At 42.2% G+C, this 21,083-nt stretch overlaps 1 protein-coding gene across 5 annotated transcripts; it reads right to left on the bottom strand.

Annotated features, from left to right (window-relative positions):
- Nucleotides 1–1,278: 1,278 nt before the first annotated feature.
- Nucleotides 1,279–20,832, bottom strand: LOC118364495 (hepatocyte nuclear factor 1-beta-A-like). 5 transcript variants are annotated; one of them, XM_035746109.2, is made up of 10 exons: nucleotides 20,243–20,832; nucleotides 17,209–17,408; nucleotides 16,589–16,859; nucleotides 15,956–16,203; nucleotides 9,643–9,794; nucleotides 7,141–7,267; nucleotides 6,727–6,918; nucleotides 6,308–6,426; nucleotides 5,576–5,620; nucleotides 1,279–3,653 (listed from the first exon to the last, which is right to left on the bottom strand). In XM_035746109.2, exons 1-10 carry the CDS (start codon nucleotides 20,611–20,613, stop codon nucleotides 3,633–3,635), a joined length of 1,746 nt encoding a protein of 581 aa, XP_035602002.1. In that variant the 5' UTR covers nucleotides 20,614–20,832; the 3' UTR covers nucleotides 1,279–3,632. The 5 variants fall into 5 exon arrangements, with proteins under 5 accessions (XP_035602002.1, XP_035602165.1, XP_035602083.1 ...); XM_035746272.2 differs by having other exon boundaries at nucleotides 6,745–6,918; nucleotides 20,243–20,831; XM_035746190.2 differs by having other exon boundaries at nucleotides 15,968–16,203; nucleotides 20,243–20,831.
- Between the last annotated feature and the right edge of the window lie 251 nt (nucleotides 20,833–21,083).

The raw sequence follows: 21,083 nt of genomic DNA, 5'->3' as shown, positions 1-21,083 counted from the left end.
GGGTGCTGTCATCTTATCACATAGAAATACAACAGATCTTTGTAGAGGGTGCTGTCATCTTATCACATAGAAATACAACAGATCTTTGTAGAGGGTGCTGTCGTCTTATCACATAGAAATACAACAGAACTTTGTAGAGGGTGCTGTCGTCTTATCACATAGAAATACAACAGATCTTTGTAGAGGGTGCTGTCGTCTTATCACATAGAAATACAACAGATCTTTGTAGAGGGTGCTGTCGTCTTATCACATAGAAATACAACAGATCTTTGTAGAGGGTGCTGTCGTCTTATCACATAGAAATACAACAGATCTTTGTAGAGGGTGCTGTCGTCTTATCACATAGAAATACAACAGATCTTTGTAGAGGGTGCTGTCGTCTTATCACATAGAAATACAACAGATCTTTGTAGAGGGTGCTGTCGTCTTATCACATAGAAATACAACAGATCTTTGTAGAGGGCGCTGTCATCTTATCACATAGAAATACAACCAATCTTTGTAGAGGGCCAATAAACACAGAAATTGACCAACAGGGCTCATTGCTTCAAGGGTTATGTGCATTGTGTTACACATTGCTCATACTGAAAAGGAACACACACACAGACACACACAGACACACACACAGGGACAATGTATACACCTGGGGATTCAGTGTGTCGATCAGATAGCTTGAATAAACATGATTTGCAAAGGCATGAGGGGTGTGGGGTCATCTAGTCGATAGGAATACATTCCTTTCACACTTCTCATAAGGAAACAGTCAGGTGAAAAGGTAACACTCAGGACGTTAATGTTGTAAAATGCCAGGAAATGTTGTGCTTAGGTTAGGGTGATAACCATTTACCTCAAGGTCCCTCATGAGTCATGATTAAGTATACATGTTGCAAGGGAGGATGAATCAATCTATTGCTAAATCTGTCAACCACTCTTCCCACTGGGCAAAAACTTGTTGAATCAACATTGTTTCCACGTCATTTGAACAAGAAAATTCAATGACATTGAATCAATGTGGAAAACTGATTGGATTCGAGAAAAGTCGTTAACTTAAGGGAATTTAGTTTTTTTTCACCCAACTTTTATGCTAAATCCAATGACATCGGTGAAATTGTTTGGGGATTTCACGTTGAATTGAGGTTAGTTGACAACTCAACCAAATGTAAATCAAAACTAGACATTGAACTGACGTTTGTGCCCAGTGGGTTATTATGTCATCAATAAATAGAACCTTTCTGTTAAGACACACAAAAACAGAAAACACTGACCAACACTAATTCATTCATTTTGAAAAGCTTTACTTGAATATCAACATTTTCTCAGAAAGTATAAATAATGATTTTAAAAGATTGATTTCCATTTTTATACAAAAATACATCAAAGAGAAAATAACTTGTCTTTGCCTGTCATCTACAGTTAAAAGTGGACCTGCATGCCCTCTGATTAGATGGCAGTGGGTATGTTTAGATTGAAACAAGGTAGTACAAGTAATAACAAGATAGTGACCTATTGAAAGGGAGTCTGTACAGTATGTGCCAACCAAAATATGGAGGTGGAGAGGGTATGACTTCAATTTAGAAAATATGAAGTAAAATAATTATTCAGAAAGCACGCAAATGCAGACTATACAAATGTTCATTATAAAAACCTGATTGTTTGTACCCTGTGCTTGTTTTTCTGGAACTCTCTGGTGGACTAGGATTTCATAAGTAACTAAGTGCGGCTGAGTATCCAACTCTCCATAACATTTCTCAACCTCTGTGGAATCCAGCCTGATTATATTGGTTGCTGTCACAACAATAGATGCTTTTATCTTCCACCCATTCACAAATTACAAGACTCATATCACTGTTTTGCTTGCAAATACCTGTAAATATTGTCATTGTCACTTGGGCTGTTATGATTTATAAAGGAGAATAATAAAAAAGGGTCCAATTCCATATGTGTCTTTAAATTAGGAAACGTTGGGAATGAGGAAGTGGGAGGAGAGGGGAGGGAGCCTGGGAGGGCTAAAGTCCCATTCCTGAAATTCACCTGAACCCTATGAGCAAACATCAGTCAGAGAGAGGTCTCCTAGGCAGGCAGGCAGGCATGGGCCACCCTAGGATTGGGACAATGTGTTCATCCTAAATGGCACCCTATTCCCTATATAGTGCACTACGTTTTAACCAAGGGTAGTGTACTATATAGGGAATAGGGTGCCATTTGGGAAAAATCCTATAAATGGGTTTGAAGGCATACAGTGAATATGTGAGTCAACACACCCACAGGGCAGACTTTGTTTATGATATCATGGCACACTGACTCTCTCTTCAGAACAAAACATGGGAAATGGGTGAAAGAAAAACACCCAAAGTGTCCAACTGAATTTCTGACTACTTTATATACAGTATCTACTGTACACATATATATTTTTTAAATAAGTTAAAACTTTGGTTTATTGTTTTGTGTCGTGTTGCGGGCAGCTCTGACAACAGAAACAACATGAGGGGCACTAAGTTCATAGAGTAATGGTGCATCTCAGAAATCCCTCTGTCTTCTGTTTGTGGAGTACTGTACACGATTCAGTCTTCTGAGGCTTCATATGCACTTCATATGCACTTCTATGCACATTGCATAGTCCTTTAGTTCTAAAGATTGTCATATCTTTCAATCACAGTTTACAATTGGAACCAAATAAAAAATACAAATATATTGTCTATTATATTTCCCCCGTGTTTGGGAATGACAAATGTTGAAATCCTTTAGACACATGAACAAAGTTATAATTATCTGCACTATTGACTGTTCAGTACAGAAAATCACATAATGAAAAGCAAACATGGAAGACTCCTTCAAACAGAACAGGTATGTACATATATGAAATATCTATCTACAAGAACCTATACAGTTGCTCAGGACAAAGTTAATATGATTGTCATCCAGTAGTTCTGATGGTTGTGCATTGCCGTTGATAATATACAGTATAGTGGGGATCAGATTATTCAGATCTGCCCATCATGAGTCCGGGCCCCATGCCAGAGGGAATCACCCAGTCCCCCATACAGTCCATCCCCACCACAGCCCAACGTAGCTGGGCCGACTGAGGTAGATTGTGTCCTCTCACCCCAGCCTCCATACGCCTTCATCTTTCCACATCAGATCACAGTAACATGTTAGTTCTTCATGGACATCCACTCCACCAGGCCTATTCTTACATACCACAGCATGTAAGGCATAATGTGAAGATCCATTTGTTTTGTTCCTTGACAATGTCACAAATGATTGGCCACATAGAAGCGATCACTTGTCATTTGCACACATTTTCAATGGAAAAGATAGAGAAATTAATTATGTTTTCTCAAGATTGTGTTTGTAGTGAAAAATCATACATCCTTGTTGTATGTCAGGGCAAATCCAGTTTCTCCTCCCTTCATTTAGGTGTCTATTAACGCAAAACCTGCAATGTGCATTTCTCTCCCCTTCTCTCACTCCTCCTCTCCTCTCGCCCTCCGTCACCGCCGCTCTGGATTTATTGACTGACTCATCGTCCAGTGCGCTGTTGCCAGTTATTAGGAGTTGTCATGGTTACCACAGTGAGTGGGTGGAAAAATGTGCTCCTGTTGCTAGGCACCAAGGAAGTCAGGTGTGTACTCTCACCAGGCTTGAAGAGGACACTGCAAAAAGAGAGACCGAGAGAGAGGGAAAAAAACGTCAGCGTGAGTATATCACACAAACAAATTAAGAAAACCTATTCAATAACACAAGAAACAGTTTCTGGTGAGGATGTATTTAATATGTATTGTCATGATAATAGGTCCCATTTCCCCATGGTGTCAGATTCAGATTGGATGTAAACGGCTACAGCAGATTTATCAGCCCTGTGGCCTACTGCCTACCTACACCACACCTGACCAAATACATTCCACATCCTTCTTCCACTTCACTGAAAAGCCTTGCTTCCATTCAAATGACCTTTTGGAGATTGTTTGTGGAATTCATGATTTCCTTTCGCTCAAGGGGTGGAGGCAGTTGACCCTGGCGTGACCCTCTGGCCAGCAAACAGCCCTACCTGATAAAGGTGGAGGCCAGCTGCTCAGACCACAGTCTAACCCTAAGTGGAGGTGAGTTTAACATGGGGTGGGAGGGGTGTCCTCAGCAAACAAGAGAGTTATAAAGTCTGAACATGTTGGTCATGTCATGAGAAGAGCCCACTGGCCTCTCTGCACCACCCAGTCCAAATAAAGACCCGAGAGGCAGCCGGGAGGAGCCTGCTGTCCAAACGCTGGCTCGTTTAAATGCTGCTCCACCTATAAAGCTACAAATATACCATGATCTCATCAGAGCATAGCTCAAAACTAGACACTAATATGTTTAGGTTTATTTTCAATGCTGATGACTGTCTTAGGTCTCATTACTCAACACTGTAGAGCGATGGGTTCTACATACATATCAAACCAAAAGCCCCCAGGCAGTATCTTTCCAAAACCACTCTAATAAGGGGACAGTTTGCTTTCAAGCCAATCGGAGCATCTGCCAGAATGTTGCTCTGAGCGAGACATCTCAGCACTTCAGCCTGCCACCCAATGAGCAGTGACAGTGCTGCGGCCGGGCAGCATAGAGTGCTCTGTCTCAGGCAGCGTGGGAAATTGAGCGTGTGAAAGCAAAGCACAGAGGAAGGCATTTCAGGCTAGAGCGATCACTGGGACCAGGGAGATGTAGGAAAGGGGAAGAGCTGTAATTACAACAAAAAACACCCCCACCCTCACCCTATACTCCCCCACCATCAACCCCCATAGCAGGGAAGAAAGTAGCAGGACACAAGCCTCCTGAACTTTGATTAACAGTGGGGTTCATTTCCTGATCAGGGCACTAGGTCTTGCCAGGCCAGGGAGCGACCAGCCCTCTTTCTCCCCAATGGAGAGGAAAGCGAAAGGAGGCATCATTAATCAAATGCCGTTCAGGATGAGGGCACGGGTGATTGATTGGTCCGGCCTTTCAAAGGAAATAGGAATTCTGAGGAGTATCCATACACCCGACTCCTTGGGCCAATGATTGAGATTTGTGGTCCACATGCTCAGACAAAAGCAGAGTGAACTGAGGACTAGGGTCAAACCCAGCATCAAAGCCAGAGCCTCACAAAAACATTAGCTGTGAAACCATTATATGAATAAATAAAGATTGCATTATTCAATATCTCATAAGTCTGATCTCATATTACCATTCGTTGACTTTAGATGCATAAGATGATGGATTACATGAATTAAGGTTCCTGTATCAGTCTGTATAAACATTTATTTATGCCTATATAGTAATCTAAAGCGCAGACATTTATAACGCAAAATATGGTATATTGCACACAAATATTCAGTTGAATGACCTTGGCTTTGGGACAACAACACATCACATTGGGGTGAATTCACTGAGCCAGTGCAGTTAAACTAAGTTTGTCTGGTATCAGATCGGTTTGTGTTCTTGCCAACTCCATTGCTGTCATTTTCAAGACAAATAGATTTGGCATGATGGCACAAACAGACTGGCACTCAGGCTAAAACTAAGGGACTTTATTAAGTGACCGTACTAAGAAAATAGTATTTACCCAGGAGAGACCCCCCAGTTGCACCATCTTGTTTACGGTAGAATCCTAATGTAAGAGGGATTAAACAAGTCAACACACAATCACAACACACAGACCTAGTGTGCAATCTAAAGGGCACCCTATTCCCTACATAGTGCACTACTTTTATTCAGAGCCCTATGGTGCACTATATAGGCAATAAGTTGCCATATGAGACACAGCCCTACTGTATCTATCCTAGTCTATCAGCCTACTTTATCTAATCTAGTCTATCAGCCTACTGTTAGTGAGTGCTCAGTTCGGGGAGGGGGTGTCAGTGTTGGCTGTGAGGAAGATTTGGTGTGTTAGTAGATAAAGAAATTAATCAAGCCGATCTCTAATGGGAGGTTTGCACAAGATACAGTACATAGCCTAACCTCTGCAAGCTCGGAATTGATTTTCAAGCTTTACAACTTACATTTCCAACCACCTATATTTCACAAACATTTTAGTTTAAATACAGTAACTTGTGCAAACATATCTCAGAGAGCAGCAAAAGGGATTATTCCTCACATTATATATGTACATGCTCTAATACACAGAGAGGTCAAATATCAGAGACTGAGGACAAACACTGAGCACAGACAGTGAGGACAGACACTGAGGACAGACAGAGAGAGGAGACTGTATTGACTGAGTCAGGGCCAGGGTAGAGGAGGGGGGGGGCTGATTGTGGCCTGTGTCAGGTGAGACTGAAGCATGTTAGTGACTGACTTGTTTGCTGGATGACATGGAGCTGAGAGTACTGAGGCTGTTGGCGTCTGTCACCACCATGGCTGAGGGAAACCGTGACTGGTGGGAATATTGCGTGGGCTCCTGCTTGTGAGGGTACACTGCCATAGACAAAGACATAGAGAGAACGTCTCATTGTTCATTTTAACCCAATAGATTCGCCTTTTAATGGGTTACCATTAGGGTTAGGATTAGGCTACTTCTGTACATACTGAAATTGAGTTTCAAGCCAATTGCATATTAGCAGTATCCTGGATGGCAGTTTCTGCACTCTTGTCAACTCCTTATGGAATTGTCATGCTAAACAAAGCATGTCAATGAGTGAAAAAGTATCTGGGACCAGGCTAAATCTCCATCATATCCCATCTATGACATGGCATTAGCAATCGTTTAGTGCTTACTAAGAGGCAGGTACTGACTGTGTGAGTGAGTCACGGTGGCCATGAAAGGCTGCTGGCTGGGGGACTGCTGCATCAGGCCATGCTGGTGGGGACTGTGGAGCTGCTGGGAGAACTGCACCGGCTGCAGAGCTGCAAGGCTCCCCGCCACGCTGTTGATCACTGGCACCGACTGGGACTGCGACGTGTTCAGACCTACAACAAATAGAACCTCAGTGATTTGGCTCATATCAAAAACATGACAATAAAAGCATGACTATATTCCCTATATAGTGCATTATTTTGACCCCTATTGGGCGCCATTGGAGCTCAACCATTGTGTTCATACGAACGCACAAGAAAATAATACAAGAATGTAAACAGAGGAGAATATGGGAAATGCAAAGCGCTGGCTGGTTGGTTGATTGGTTGACTCACTCTGTGCAATGGTCATGACTCCAGAGAGAGGCATGATTAGGTTTTGTGTCTGCTGGTGTGTATGGTGGGAACTGTGGATGTTGGTCAGCGTGCTCACAGGTGGCAGGCCTCCACCTGACGCAGACATCTAGAGAGAGAGACACACTAAGAAACTTAGTGATACCATTCTGGACCAAGAATTAAGTCATGTACTGACAATATGCTAAATCGAACATGCTAACTGATATAAGGATGGTTAAATCAGAGTATAGAGTATAGTAAATCACTTTAGAAGTGAAACCAGATGTTCTCAGCAATGCAGCTCACACAGATAAATGTTGAGTTAGTTCTGCTGTGTTTGTGTAACACTGTGTTTGTGTAACACTGTGTTTGTGTAACTCTGTGTTTGTGTAACACTGTGTTTGTGTAACACGGTGTTTGTGTAACACTGTGTTTGTGTAACACGGTGTTTGTGTAACACTGTTTGTGTGACACTGTGTTTGTGTAACACTGTGTTTGTGTGACACTGTGTTTGTGTGACACTGTGTTTGTGTAACACTGTGTTTGTGTAACTCTGTGTTTGTGTAACTCTGTTTGTGTAACACTGTGAGGGGATGTGACACTGTGTTTGTGTAGCTCTGTGTTTGTGTGACACTGTGTTTGTGTGACACTGTGTTTATGTGACACTGTTTTTGTGTAACACTGTGAGGGGATGTGACACTGTTTTTGTGTAACACTGTGTTTGTGTAACTCTGTGTTTGTGTAACACTGTGAGGGGATGTGACACTGTGTTTGTGTGACACTGTGTTTGTGTGACACTGTGTTTGTGTAACACTGTGTTTGTGTAACACTGTGTTTGTGTGACACTGTGTTTGTGTAACACTGTGTTTGTGTAACACTGTGTTTTGTAACACTGTGTTTGTGTGACACTGTGTTTGTGTAACACTGTGTTTGTGTAACACTGTGTTTTGTGACACTGTGTTTGTGTAACACTGTGTTTGTGTAACACTGTGTTTTGTGACACTGTGTTTGTGTAAAACTGTGTTTGTGTGACACTGTGTTTGTGTGACACTGTGTTTGTGTGACACTGTGTTTGTGTAACACTGTGTTTTGTAACACTGTGTTTGTGTAAAACTGTGTTTGTGTAACACTGTGTTTGTGTGACACTGTGTTTGTGTAACACTGTGTTTTGTAACACTGTGTTTGTGTAACACTGTGTTTGTGTAACACTGTGTTTATGTGACACTGTGTTTGTGTAACACTGTGTTTTGTAACACTGTGTTTTGTAACACTGTGTTTGTGTAACTCTGTGTTTGTGTAACTCCAGTCATCTACACCGAGCAAATCCTGAGAAGGAAGACAATAAAAAATAAGAAATCTGATGATAAAGTGTAAAAGCACAGACTGAAAGTAGTAGTGTGTATGCATGTGTGTGCACGTGGGTGTGTGTGTGTTCACGCACGCGAGTATGTTTTCATATTCCCTGCCAGCTACTCTGAGAGGAGGGGATGGTCAGACAGTGGATGTATCTCAAATGACACTCTGTTCCCTATATAGTGCACTATGGGCCCTGGGCAAAAGTAGTGCACTATAGAGGGAATAGGGTTCCATTTGGGACTCAGACAGTCATCTGTATGGTACCCATAGATAACAACCTGTCTGCTCTGACCTGTTCCACACTATACTGACCTGCCCTCCCTACGAAAAACTAACATCCTACTGACAGGAGAGGATGACAAATGTACTATGAATCATCAGGGATCTTCTCACTAAATAAAAAGGTTTATTTTCAACTTTGTTAGATTTAAACATGGCAAATCTGTTTAGTGTCATAAACTCGTTATTATTCTGATACTAAGAATACAATATAATTGTTTTTTTGGCACCAGCGTTCAAGAGTTAGTCTCTGCATGTACTGTACTGTCAAGTTTCATTTTCACCAATCAAATATTGGACTAGGGCAGAGGGCTGAGTTTCTCCCCTCGCGCTCCCTTTTCTGAAGGTAGAAAAAACATTGAACATAATCAAGCGCTGTCGTCATTTCCCTGGCAGAGCAAGCAGTGCTGAGCACTCCAATCTCCGCTTCTTTTTACAGGGCATTTAATCAATAAGCGCATAATGCAGAATGTTTCTTTGTCAGGTTTATCGGCTCAGCTCTGGACCTACCCGGTTCACTTTAGTGGTGAAGGCGTTCTGTATGGCCTGAGCCAAGGCCTGCCGCCTGCCTGCCTATCTGCACTTTCCACAGAGAGAAGCACAATGCTCTAACTGTTGTTCCCTACAGACTGTTCCATGGCAGTCTGGCTCCGGGACCTGCTTTATATGTCTATGGTTGCGTACCAAATTATACCCTATTGCCTTATATAGTGCACTACCTTTGCCCAGACCACTATGGTACACTATATAGGGCATAAGTAATGCATTACAGAGGGAATAGGGTTCCATTTGGAATGTACCTCATGTTAAACGCAGCCCTGGTCCTTATCTAATCAGAGGCCAGGAGGACCCAGGTGTGTTACTCACCATCTTGGCATCAGGTGACAGCAGACTGTGGCTGGGGTCCAAGCCACCCGGAGACACCTGCTGTAACACCGACTGGCTGGTCGACATGCTGCCATGGTGGTTGATGGTCGTCGAGGAGCTGACCTCACTGGGTCCCTGTTGGCTGTACCGCACTGGAGGGAGGGAGGTAAAGAGTGAGAGAAATTGACAGATTGTTAGATTGAGAGTTTATTTCTTGACCTAACAACATCTGTGTTACACAGGATAACAGTATATAGGGTAGAGAGACGGTAGCAGGCCTCTCAGTATGACTAAGTGTGCTATGTCAGCAGGTGCTCCAGCCCATCAGACTCACCTGCTCTTTGACTCAAACATGGAGAGCAAACAAACACACTGACCCCTCCACTGGTGCTATCAGCCCAGCTCAGCCAAGGCCATTTAGTGAGTACAATACACCGTACACCAGCCCCCCACAACCCCAGTCCTAGACTTTATGAACTTAAGCACCATTGTTTTTTAGAAAATCAACACTACAGCTTCAAACACCACAAATACAATTATTTACATTCAATCCAAACATTTGTAATTCTCATTACATTCATTCAACAGTAAAGTCCTAAACTGCCATAGAGGCACCAGAGAGTCTAAATGCAGGGAGTTTTGTAGGTTATTCCAACAATGGGGGGCACAAAACCTGAAGTCAGATTTACCTAGATTAGTACATAACCATCCCAGTGAACCAGTTTGGTGTCTCATATTCTGTTATTTTAACAGGGAAGTGAGGTAGGTCGGAAGCTTGTGTAGTTGAGCTTTGTAAACAAAAAGGGAGTAATGAAGTGGTCTACAGGACTTTAATAAGGACCAGCCAACCTTTTGATACAGGATGCAGTGATGCATATTAAAACTGTCACCTGTGAAAAGGCAAAGGGCGCTATGATAGACGGCATCCAAAGGTTTAAGAGTAGTGGCTGCGACATTCCGATAAATGGTGTCACCATAGTCAAGGACGGGCATGTAAAGTTGACTGTACAATCTGCTTCCTGCTGTTTAGAGAGAGACATGATATATTTCTATAAAATAAGCCTACTTTAAATCTCAACTTTATAACTAGCTCATCCGTATGTTTTTTTAATGTAAAATGATTGTCAATCCAAAAGGCCGTATATTTATAGGCGGGAATCTGCTTGATGAAAGAATCATCCATTGCATAAATGTGTAAAGCATCTGAAATATTTCTATGAGAATTATAAAGCAGCAAACATTTAGTTTTTCCCGCACTACGTACCAATCTTAAATCAAAGCATTGCAGCTCCAACATAGCCTGGTCAGCCGTAGGGGCAATAGTGTCATCTGCATACAGATCGATGTTACAGGCTTTTTCAGATAGAACAATATTATTCATACAAATAGAAAAGAGGACAGGTCAAAAAATAGACTCCTGCCGGACACCTTCTGTAATATCCAGGTAACTTGACACCATCAGAAAGCACATATTGTGTCTTGTCTGACAGATAGTTCCCAAACCACTTGTAATATGCCTGGTCGAGACCCATTTTAGACAACCTTTGAATGACTAGGGGAGGGTCGACAGTATCAAAGGCCTTGGATAGGTCTATAAATATGGCAGCACAGTGATTCCTACCCAGCATGGAAAGGATCCCTCTGTGCCCAGGTAAAGGTATGGAAGTGAAGAAATGCCTTCTACGTACAGTATGTCATCAATAGGGAACCCTGTCATGTTCTCACCTATCCTTCCACTCTCCAAACACTTCGTCACTGAATTCTGTGACATCATTGAATGACCCATCTCTTAATCCCCGTGTCTAGACCCCTTGTTGTCTCCCACCTCCATTGGCCACCGGGGGCCAAAGGAATGCTGCTCTCCTCCTATCAAATAGATGTTTGCCTGGCCCCCTTTGATACCAACAAAGCAAACATTACACATTTACAACCAATGTCAAACACATTCTTATCCTGTAGTCTCAGTCTCACACAGAGTCTCCCTCCCTCCCCCCTGCAGAGCAGAGCAGTGGGTTGTGACACTGGGCCAGTCCTAAATGGCACCCTATTCCCTATATAGTGTCCTACTTTAGACTAGGGCATATAGTAGTGCACTATGTAGGGAATAGGGTGCCATTTGGGACAAAACCACTGTGACAGTGTTTACTCTCAGATCCCAGATCTTCCCTGTGCCCTCTGTCCCTGACCCACGCATGTCACACTGAGTGCCCTGTCTGTCACAGTCCCAGATAGTCACAGACAGTCCCAGACAGCCAGACAGTCCCAGACAGCCAGACAGTCCCAGACAGCCAGACAGTCCCAAACAGCTACAGACAGTCCCAAACAGCTACAGACAGGCACAGACAGGAGACACCAAGCATCATATGTCTGCCATAAAAGAATGGGAGACCGTATCTCACTCAAAATGAAGTTTACCTTAGTAAAAACATACTTTACTGCCTGGGAAATACAACTAAATCAGAACAGAGAATTTACCATTTTCGTCTTGACTGTATTTCATCCACTAACAACAAACATGTTGTCCAGTCTGTCCAGGCAGACCACAAGAGAACCACAGACAGACCTCATATTGTCTAGAACATCACACTAGCAACCCCACAGCACTTGTTAACACCGCTACAGAACAATAACGCACTCCATCAGGCCCATGACCCCCATACCCTCACAATGGTAGAGGACTCATAAACAGGCATTTATCTCCAAGCTGGACATCCTGTAAAGTGTCAAGGGGAGAGAGGTGCTATTCAGGCCAGCTTTGTTTTCCTGTGTCAGGCAGTAATTCTGGCTGCAGGGAACCCCAATCCCAGTCAGGAAAGCTTCCGTTGTCTAGTCTGTCTGAAGCAATTGGTCATTTGGAAGGAGGAGGATGGCTCCATTTCTGGGACACCAGTGGGGTGGCCAGTAGTGTCCACATACCAACCTATGCACCCTCAGTTTGTTATTGGGATATTATAAAGATGCTGTCAATATAGCTTGAGATTAAGAAATCTTTCTTCCTCAAAATAATGTTATATTAGAGACAAAAACAATCCAAAATGTAAACAACTACTGTACTTTCTAGCTGCATGACATTTAGCCAGTTTCAGACTGTGTCCTACATCCACTCTTATTTACATCCTAAAAATAGTTTGCTAGATCCTCTCTATCACCAAATAATTCTCAGCTGAAATATGGCTTGAGCTAAATCAACCACAATACCAAGCACACTGAGGACTGGACCAGGGGAGACTAGAAGTAGACCAGGGGGAGGGGGAGAACCCTGTGAAGAGGAGTGATAGAGTAGGCAGCAGGGAGTTTCAGCAGGTTTAAAAGGCTTCAGTGCTCTGTGTGACCCATGTAATATCAAAGCCCCTCTTCCCATCCCCAGGCACTGGTCATTGAAGCTTCGGTGCATATGAGAGACCTCCCGGGTCTCTGTAGGACGTAGCAGGCCTTGGTACCTCTCTGACCAGGTTGGGGCTCCCAGTGGTCAGAGCAGGGCCAGGCAGTAGGCAGGCCTTGCCTCTCTATCCCTTGGCCAGGCAAACTCCCACATAGCCTTGGGTGACACAAGGCATTGAGGCAACACAACCTGCTCACCATTTTTCCCTCCTATAATATGGTGTTTTACTCTCACTGTTATTAAATTAAATAACACTGTTTTCAGAGGATTACCAAATGAATAGAACGTGCCCATCACACCAGTCTACCAGGTATTGAACCACACTCCCCTCACTGCCGTCTTAATCATACAGCTAAAACCTTTCCAATGTGTCAGATTAGCTGGGAGATACCTGAATCAGCAGGCTTTGCCGTGTGAGACGAGGGAATATGCTAAAAAATGAAATATCAGCAGGTTATCAGGGGTTCAGTTCAATCTCTTAGCACATTCTGGTGAAAAAAGATGCTACTGTTGCTGAATTATCTGGGTTGATTGTCACGTCAACGTCTTTATCTTAGCTTTGATGCAGGTCAACATAAAGGGAGGGCCTATTTAGAACTCTCGACAACACATTCAATATTATTGACACAGAAGTAGCAGCAAAAAAGAAAAGCCGCCCACCTCTATACTTTGCTGAGAGATGTATGAAACTGCTCCCTAAGCTTAGCTTTCAGATTCACCCACAAAGTGTCTGAAACGTTAATCTTTTAGCTTAAAATAAAACAATGAGTTTTTAATGGTGAGCGAGCGTTGCGCCTTTTCCTTTTCAATGAATATCACATTTTTGGGCTACACCTCGACTCACATTGGTCGAGCGCCCTCTACTTATTTCCAGATTCACTCTCAAAGAAAGAATCATAACAATTATACACAACATAACAGTATGGCCATGACATCCTTTCTCATAACGTATGGTGAAACACACACACAAACACACACGTATTGGCATCTGTTTCGTTTAGAAAAGGGTTCAATTCCAATTGCCTATTCTCAATAAAAACGTAGGTTGTATGTTTAAATGAATGATCCAAGGGGAAACTATGGCCCTAAAAGTGTTATGCCCTCAGACACAAGGATCACTCAGCTGATGAAACAGTTTGATTAGACCAACAGTGTATGTGAATCACCTATTACATGTATGTATTAACACGTGACTAGTAACAGAAGATATCTATTTATACATTTCTTTTGGTTTGGTCTTTTACCAAACACTGACTCACCCTTATCAACAGAAGTAAGAGAATCAATGAAAACTCCAGGAGTAAGAGGTTTTCCTTGATGTGACCTGATAGTGACCTCCCTCACATAACTGTTGTAGTGGCGCTGAAGGAGGGGGCTACCCACATCTCACTATAGGCTGGAGCACAAGGGGTCATCAGTCCTGTCTGGCCAGAAAAGAGCCAATACCCCAGAGGACAGCTCCTGCTGCTCTGGTCTGCAGAGCGCCCAGCCCCAGCCTCCCTCGGCCACTATACTGACGCCCTATAAAGGTGAGGGGGGAGGCTTTAAAATAGCCCCTCCCCAAGGCCCAGCAGTGATAAATGAACCTAGGTTACAGTCACTGCAGTCTTCCAATACGCCACAGACAATAGGGACCCCTGCCAGGCTGGGGTATAGAGAGGAGAAGTCAGGGGAGCCACTTATCAAAGGACTGGGAGATGTAGTAGCCAAGGATTTTAACTGTCCATTAAGCATGCATAACACAGGCCGTGGCCTAGCAACGCGATGAGGCAACCTGCTGGGGTGCTATTGTCAGGCCAGTGGCTGACACTGAAAAACAGCTGATGCTGTTGGCAGCACACCGGCAGGACACCTTGTAAGCAGGCAACTGAGGGCTAAGGGGAGCAAAGTACCATCCGCTTCTGACCCTTAACCTATCCCTCTACAACGAGCCCCTTCTCTCTCCCCTCCACACAAGCCTATCATTGAACCTAGCTCCTCAATTTGAAACCTGAGGTCAATGCTTGGTCAGGTGTGCTGGTAAAAACCACAAGCAAACAGAGCATGGGCTAATGAGCCCAGTATAACCAAAGGTAAAAGAGCAACCCGAGGCAAACGGTTTGTTTTTCTAGAGAGTTGACCTCGTGTTCTAACTTGAAAGAACGACAAGAGGCTTTGATTGAGTCTCTCCAATCATTGCTTTTATGGAGGTGAGCGATGGCACTGAGGATAATGCTGTGCCAAGATATCAGCTCCATTTTATCTCTTATAGACGCCGGTAGATGGCTAAATTGCACTGAGTGCAAACAACATTATGATGTTTAACGGTCAGTTTGTTGGATTTCCTCTTTACAACTTCAGGAACTTTGTTGATTCCCCAAAAAGCACCATTGACCGACCAACCTTATGCTTATAGAGTGAATGTGGAAGTAGTGGTTATAGGTTCAACTAGCGTTGAATCCCTATGTGACCCTGCCCTGACCCTGGCCTGTCACAGGACTGCTGCTCTTTGTGCCACTCTCCTGCTCCTGCCTGCCTGCTGACTTTGGAGTGGAGATTGCAGGTACAATGTGGATTGTTCTCAGTGTGTTGTCAAATATCAGAATAACAATGACATTTGCTCAGCTCCCTCAGTGACTCTTATTGATCACTTGCCCTCTCTCTTCTCTCTCCCTGATCTCATCAACCATTTTTCTCTCCCTCTTTTCACTCTTGCTTGGGGATGAAAATAAAATCATCCAATTATTTTGCCAACCATTGTTCTTCTAACTGTCAAAGACATGTCCCTGATCAGGATACCATAGTGATTAAATGCACTCAGATCATGGCTGGGACAGGTACAGAAAGAGGAAAGCCCACATTTTTTAATGATTCCATGATTGTGTGTAGTATTATATTAGATATAATAGCAGAGTAATGTACTGTGGTATGCATGTGGTGTGGAGACGCTACCTGGCATCTTACTAGGGGGGGATGCGCTGGTCTGGGAGCTGTGGTGGTGTGGGGAGTTGTGGCTGTGAGACAGGAGAGGGTTCATGCTGTGGATGGGTATGGGGTAGGCATCCATCGCCAGCTTCTGACGGAAGGCCTCCTCCTTACGCCGGTTGGCAAACCAGTTATAGACCCGTACCTCAGTGACCAGGTTAGAGCCCAGACCATGAGCTTTAGACGGGGACACCCCTCTCTGGAGACACTCAGCCCTATAGGAGGAGAGATTTAAATAGTATCAATGGAATACAATGGAAAAGAACAAAGGGGAAATATAATGGTAGTTGCATTGGAATGATAGTTGGATACAGTAAACAACGAGAGACATTCAACCCTGTCAAGATCATTCTAAGCTAGGGCCATATGCTGCTGTAATAATGGAGTTAGTATCAAATAAGATGTGCCAAACATTCAATTATTGAAAGGAAGAACAAAGTTGTGTCACTTTTTCCCAAATGGCACCCTATTCCCAATATAGTGCATTACTTTTGACCAGAGCCATATTGGCACCAGTGCACTAAATAGGAAATAGGGTGGCATTTGGGACGCGGGCCAAAAGGTGTAACTTTCTCATTCTCCAAAGCGTCCTCCGCTCACCTGTTGCACTCCTCCACCAGAGCCTCTCGCTCCTCTTTGCTGGGGTTCTTCTGTCTTTCATAGGCCTGGTAGAGGATCTGTTGGGATGCAGGCCCCCATTTGAAACGGTTCCGTCTCATTTTCTTGCAGGAGGGTTCAGAGCCCACCTCCTCCCCTTGCTGCCCCATACCCTGACCAGGAGGGTTAAACTCTGGGAAGAAAAACAGCACCTGATCCTGACTGCCTTTGTCAGTCATGTTGTTGACAGAACCTTGCACTGCCTGGTTGAATTCTGGAAAATAAGAACAAGGTACATTTGATGCATCTCATGTCACATAAAAACATTGTATTGGCTGGAATGGAGACAAAACAAATCAATAAGACAATAAGAAGAAATCAGGCATAATTTAATGAGGGACAATTTCGCAATATGTAGCCTAGGTCCTAATGATAAATCATGCACATTTGAGGCATAGGCTTACTAGAATATGATACTGACCATATTTAGAGCCGAAATATGACATGTATTTTCACGCAAATTGTGTTGTGGGTGGCCATTAGTATTATGACGCCCAGGCCAACACACCTCTGTGACTCGAACTGTATCAAAGGCTGTGTGAGAAACTCAAATATTAACTTACGTCTTAGAACTTCCCGCTGTTTCCTGACATACCAGGTGTAGAGCGCCGCTCGCTTCTGAGTTTTCATGGGCGTGCCTTTGTTGAGGTGCTGTGAGAGGTGAGACTGATTTAGTCCGGTTACGTCCACCACCTCGCGCTGTGGGATGTTGTGCTGTTGCATGTAGCCTTTAATTATGCGGGCGGCACGCCACGGGTCCTCACTGTGGTTACATAAAACACACATAAAACAATATTCGAATCACCTTGCTAAATACATGTTATTCGTTCTATTAGTAGGCTAATAGTGTTATGTGTATAATGGCCTATAGGTGTTGGTGCTAAATTAGGCTATAGACCAGTATACACCATAACACTCATACTAATAGCCCTGCTAATCTAATGTATTATTCATTGGCCAAATACATTCCTAACCTTGCTTCAGCACCAAGATACAGCACGAACATTTATTTCCCTTGGTTTATTCTATTCGTATTTCTCTCGGACTTCCTCGCCTGACGTTATCCCTGTTTTGCAAGGCCCCAATTTTTGGGGGGTTGGGACAATTGTTAAGTACCCTAATAAACGACCATTAATCATTGTATTCAATAGTATGTAAATATTTCCAAAGGTTACGGATTTTACTGAGCTAGTGTAAATCGCCTGGATGACTTCAAGTGGTGTATTACTTAACTAAAAATACTTCAAAGTACTACTTTCGTCGTTTTTGGGGGTATCTGTACTTTACTATTTATATTTTTTACAACTTTCAGTTTTACTACATTCATAAAGGAAATAATGTACTTTTTACTCCATACATTTCCCCTGACAACTAAAAGTACTCGTTACATATTGAATGCTTAGCAGGGCAGAAAAATGGTCCAATTCACGATCTTATCAAGAGAACATCCCTGGTCATCCCTATGCTGCCTATGATCTGGCGGACTCACTAATCACACATGCTTGTGTGTAAATTATGTCTGAGTGTTGGAGTGTACTTGAGTAATTTTCTATTAAGGTATCTTTACTTTTACTCAAGAATGACAATTGGGTACTGTTTCCACCACCGATGAACTAATAATACGTTCAGAAACCTGAAAATACTCCGAATCAGGCCTATTTTAAATTCAGTGTTATGACTGTAGCTGAGGCGACACTGATGCATTTGAAAATCTAAATCCTAGACCTTGGTTTATACATTTTCCACTGTTTTTGAAATGTCAATATTTCATACCAGATGTGAGATACTAAGGATATATAATAATAATAATAATATATGCCATTTAGCAGACGCTTTTATCCAAAGCGACTTACAGTCATGTGTGCATACATTCTACGTATGGGTGGTCCCGGGGATCGAACCCACTACCCTGGCGTTACAAGCACCATGCTCTACCAACTGAGCTACAGAAGGACCACATATATGATACAGAAATATATTACAAATGCTACTAAATTAGGCTATCAAATAATCTAAACGAAGCACCAATAGGATAGGCCTAGGGTACATTGGTTTAGAAGCACAGTATTTTATGTCATCTGTGTCTGACACACACTGACGTTATAGTCTACACATTTTCCCATTTGGACAATAGGCCCATAGGCCTAATCAAATCCAGACTAAATAATCACAGAATCGAGTATGAATCAAATAAATAAATAGGTGATTTGGTTGAATAAGATCATGTTGTTTGCTTAAACATAGGAAATTGATAATACATTGATAATAAATTGAATGTATCAATTCAAGGCTTCCATCCAAAATTGCATTCAATTATCGAAGAATATACTTGCACATGGGCTAAAATCCTCGGAATTATTCCAATGTTTCAATATTATCAATTATAAACAATTGCACAATTGCACCCAAGGACGACAGCTCAATCGGAGGCTTTATGTCGATAAAAAAAATCTATATCTCAAAACAACTTAAAAGGCCTAGAATATATGCGCAGCGTGCTTTAAAATATTACAGTAAAATAACACTTAAATGTATCCTACCTTCACAGTCATCTCAGATTAAGTATTGACTTCACATGGGTCATTTTTGCAAATCTACACACAACTGTTTGTTTTGGAGAGTTAAGTCTGCGGGTTTATATATTGGTTTAGATGTTGGTTTATAACATTCGACAATGAATAACCAGATCTCCATTCACTCTAATCATACGACACTGTGTATCTTTCAGTTGATGATTTATAGAATACAATTAATAATAACTTAACTACACGTGGGTTAGTTTTGATTTTCTGCCGGTCACTTGATCATGTTACTAGCGTAATGAATGAACATTTATAAATGTATTTTAGAAGATAAATTAAGACAATAACAACATATACAAAGATGAAGTCCTTTATAGACTACATTCATAAAACAAAATAATATTTGCTTCAAGAAGTGTTGCAATATTTCACCAGAATATTCTTCTTCTTCTTATTATTATTATTATTAGAGACTATATCTAGTGCAACATTTAATCCTGCATAATAAACACATGCGGGGGTGTGAATTCACGTTCTCTTCTTGCACTGCCATATATAATCTAAGTGAGAGAGATCGAGTAAGTTAATAATAAATATATCTCGTTTAGTTGATATTTTGCTAAGGTAAATAAATAATAACCCGTGTGGATAATTAGTAACTAGAACGTGAAAGTACTACTGGCGCATTATTTTAAATTTGTAAACACGGGGAACATATTGCCTCCTTGCGCTTTACATTTAAATAAAAATATGTTTTTACAGGAGTTTTGTCAGCATTCTAAAATACAGACACGATGCAGATACACTTCTTGGGCGGAAGGTAACGGTTAGAGTGGTTAGAGCGTTGTAACAGTATCTGACAAAGTAACAATCTGTCGTTCTTTACCTGAACAAGGCAGTTAACCCACTGTTCCCCGTTAGGCAGTCATTGTAAATATAAATAAATATATAAACGTTTTAAAGACACTGAAATTACAGCAAAATCTAAAATAAGTAAGCATATCCATAATAACATATTTTTTGTTGAACAGTCCTAAATGTATGCAATTAAACATTTAAAGTTGTATCCACTTACGCTAATATTCGGTCAACTTCTGCCCTCTGCTCCGCTGCTTCCTCGGTGTTAAGCGACTGGAGTTCTTTCAGTATCGGTGGGGTATCGAAATCATCTCCGTCCTCGGACCCCTCGTCTCCCGACAGTTTGCCCTTACCGTGTCCGTTGCTCAACGTTAGAAATACCGGCTTCGAATCCGAATCATTTCCGTTGATTTTAGAACTTGGCGGAGACATGTGTAGATTCTCCAACTTAACTCCAAAGCCATTCGGGCTAGGATCCATATCGTCCAACGCTTGGATCAGAACATCTTTGGTAACTCCGGAATCTAACAAAGCGCTCAAGAGTTCCTGTTGGAGAGATGTCAACTTGGACACCATTTTCGAGAACATTAAAACAAAGTTAAATTCTGAACTAAAAGGGAGGCTGGGGAGAATAAAAACTAGAAAGTACAAAAAAAAAGTTCGATCTCTCTTCCTCTCGTGCTCCAGTGTTAATGTGAATGTCCTACTCCTGACACCTGCTCAGAGAAGCTGGTTCACTTCCCATTTGAGGAGAGTGATATAATTTGCCATGATGCTTTCAGAGGGCAGGGAATATAAAACATGGTAATTAGTGGGCTGGCTGATGGGGACTTTATGCAAATCGTCAGAATAGGGCTCCACTGACGAACTGAAGCAGGTAGACCTGACAGTGTTTACACTGGAGCGCTGTTGCTTTTATTGGCTCTGCCTTATCAGCAACACAACTTTCATGAACTTTGGACTCTGTTGTATAAAGACTTTGGTGAAAGAGGAGGGATGGTATGCTTGTGATAATAATTACACTACTACTAATAATAATAATAATTCTAATAATAATA

The sequence above is a fragment of the Oncorhynchus keta genome, chromosome 1 (genome assembly GCF_023373465.1).
Source record: "Oncorhynchus keta strain PuntledgeMale-10-30-2019 chromosome 1, Oket_V2, whole genome shotgun sequence".
In the NCBI taxonomy this organism is placed as follows: Eukaryota; Metazoa; Chordata; class Actinopteri; order Salmoniformes; family Salmonidae; genus Oncorhynchus; species Oncorhynchus keta.
Note: the sequence above shows the minus strand (reverse complement) of the source record. Positions and strands in the feature narration are given on the sequence as shown.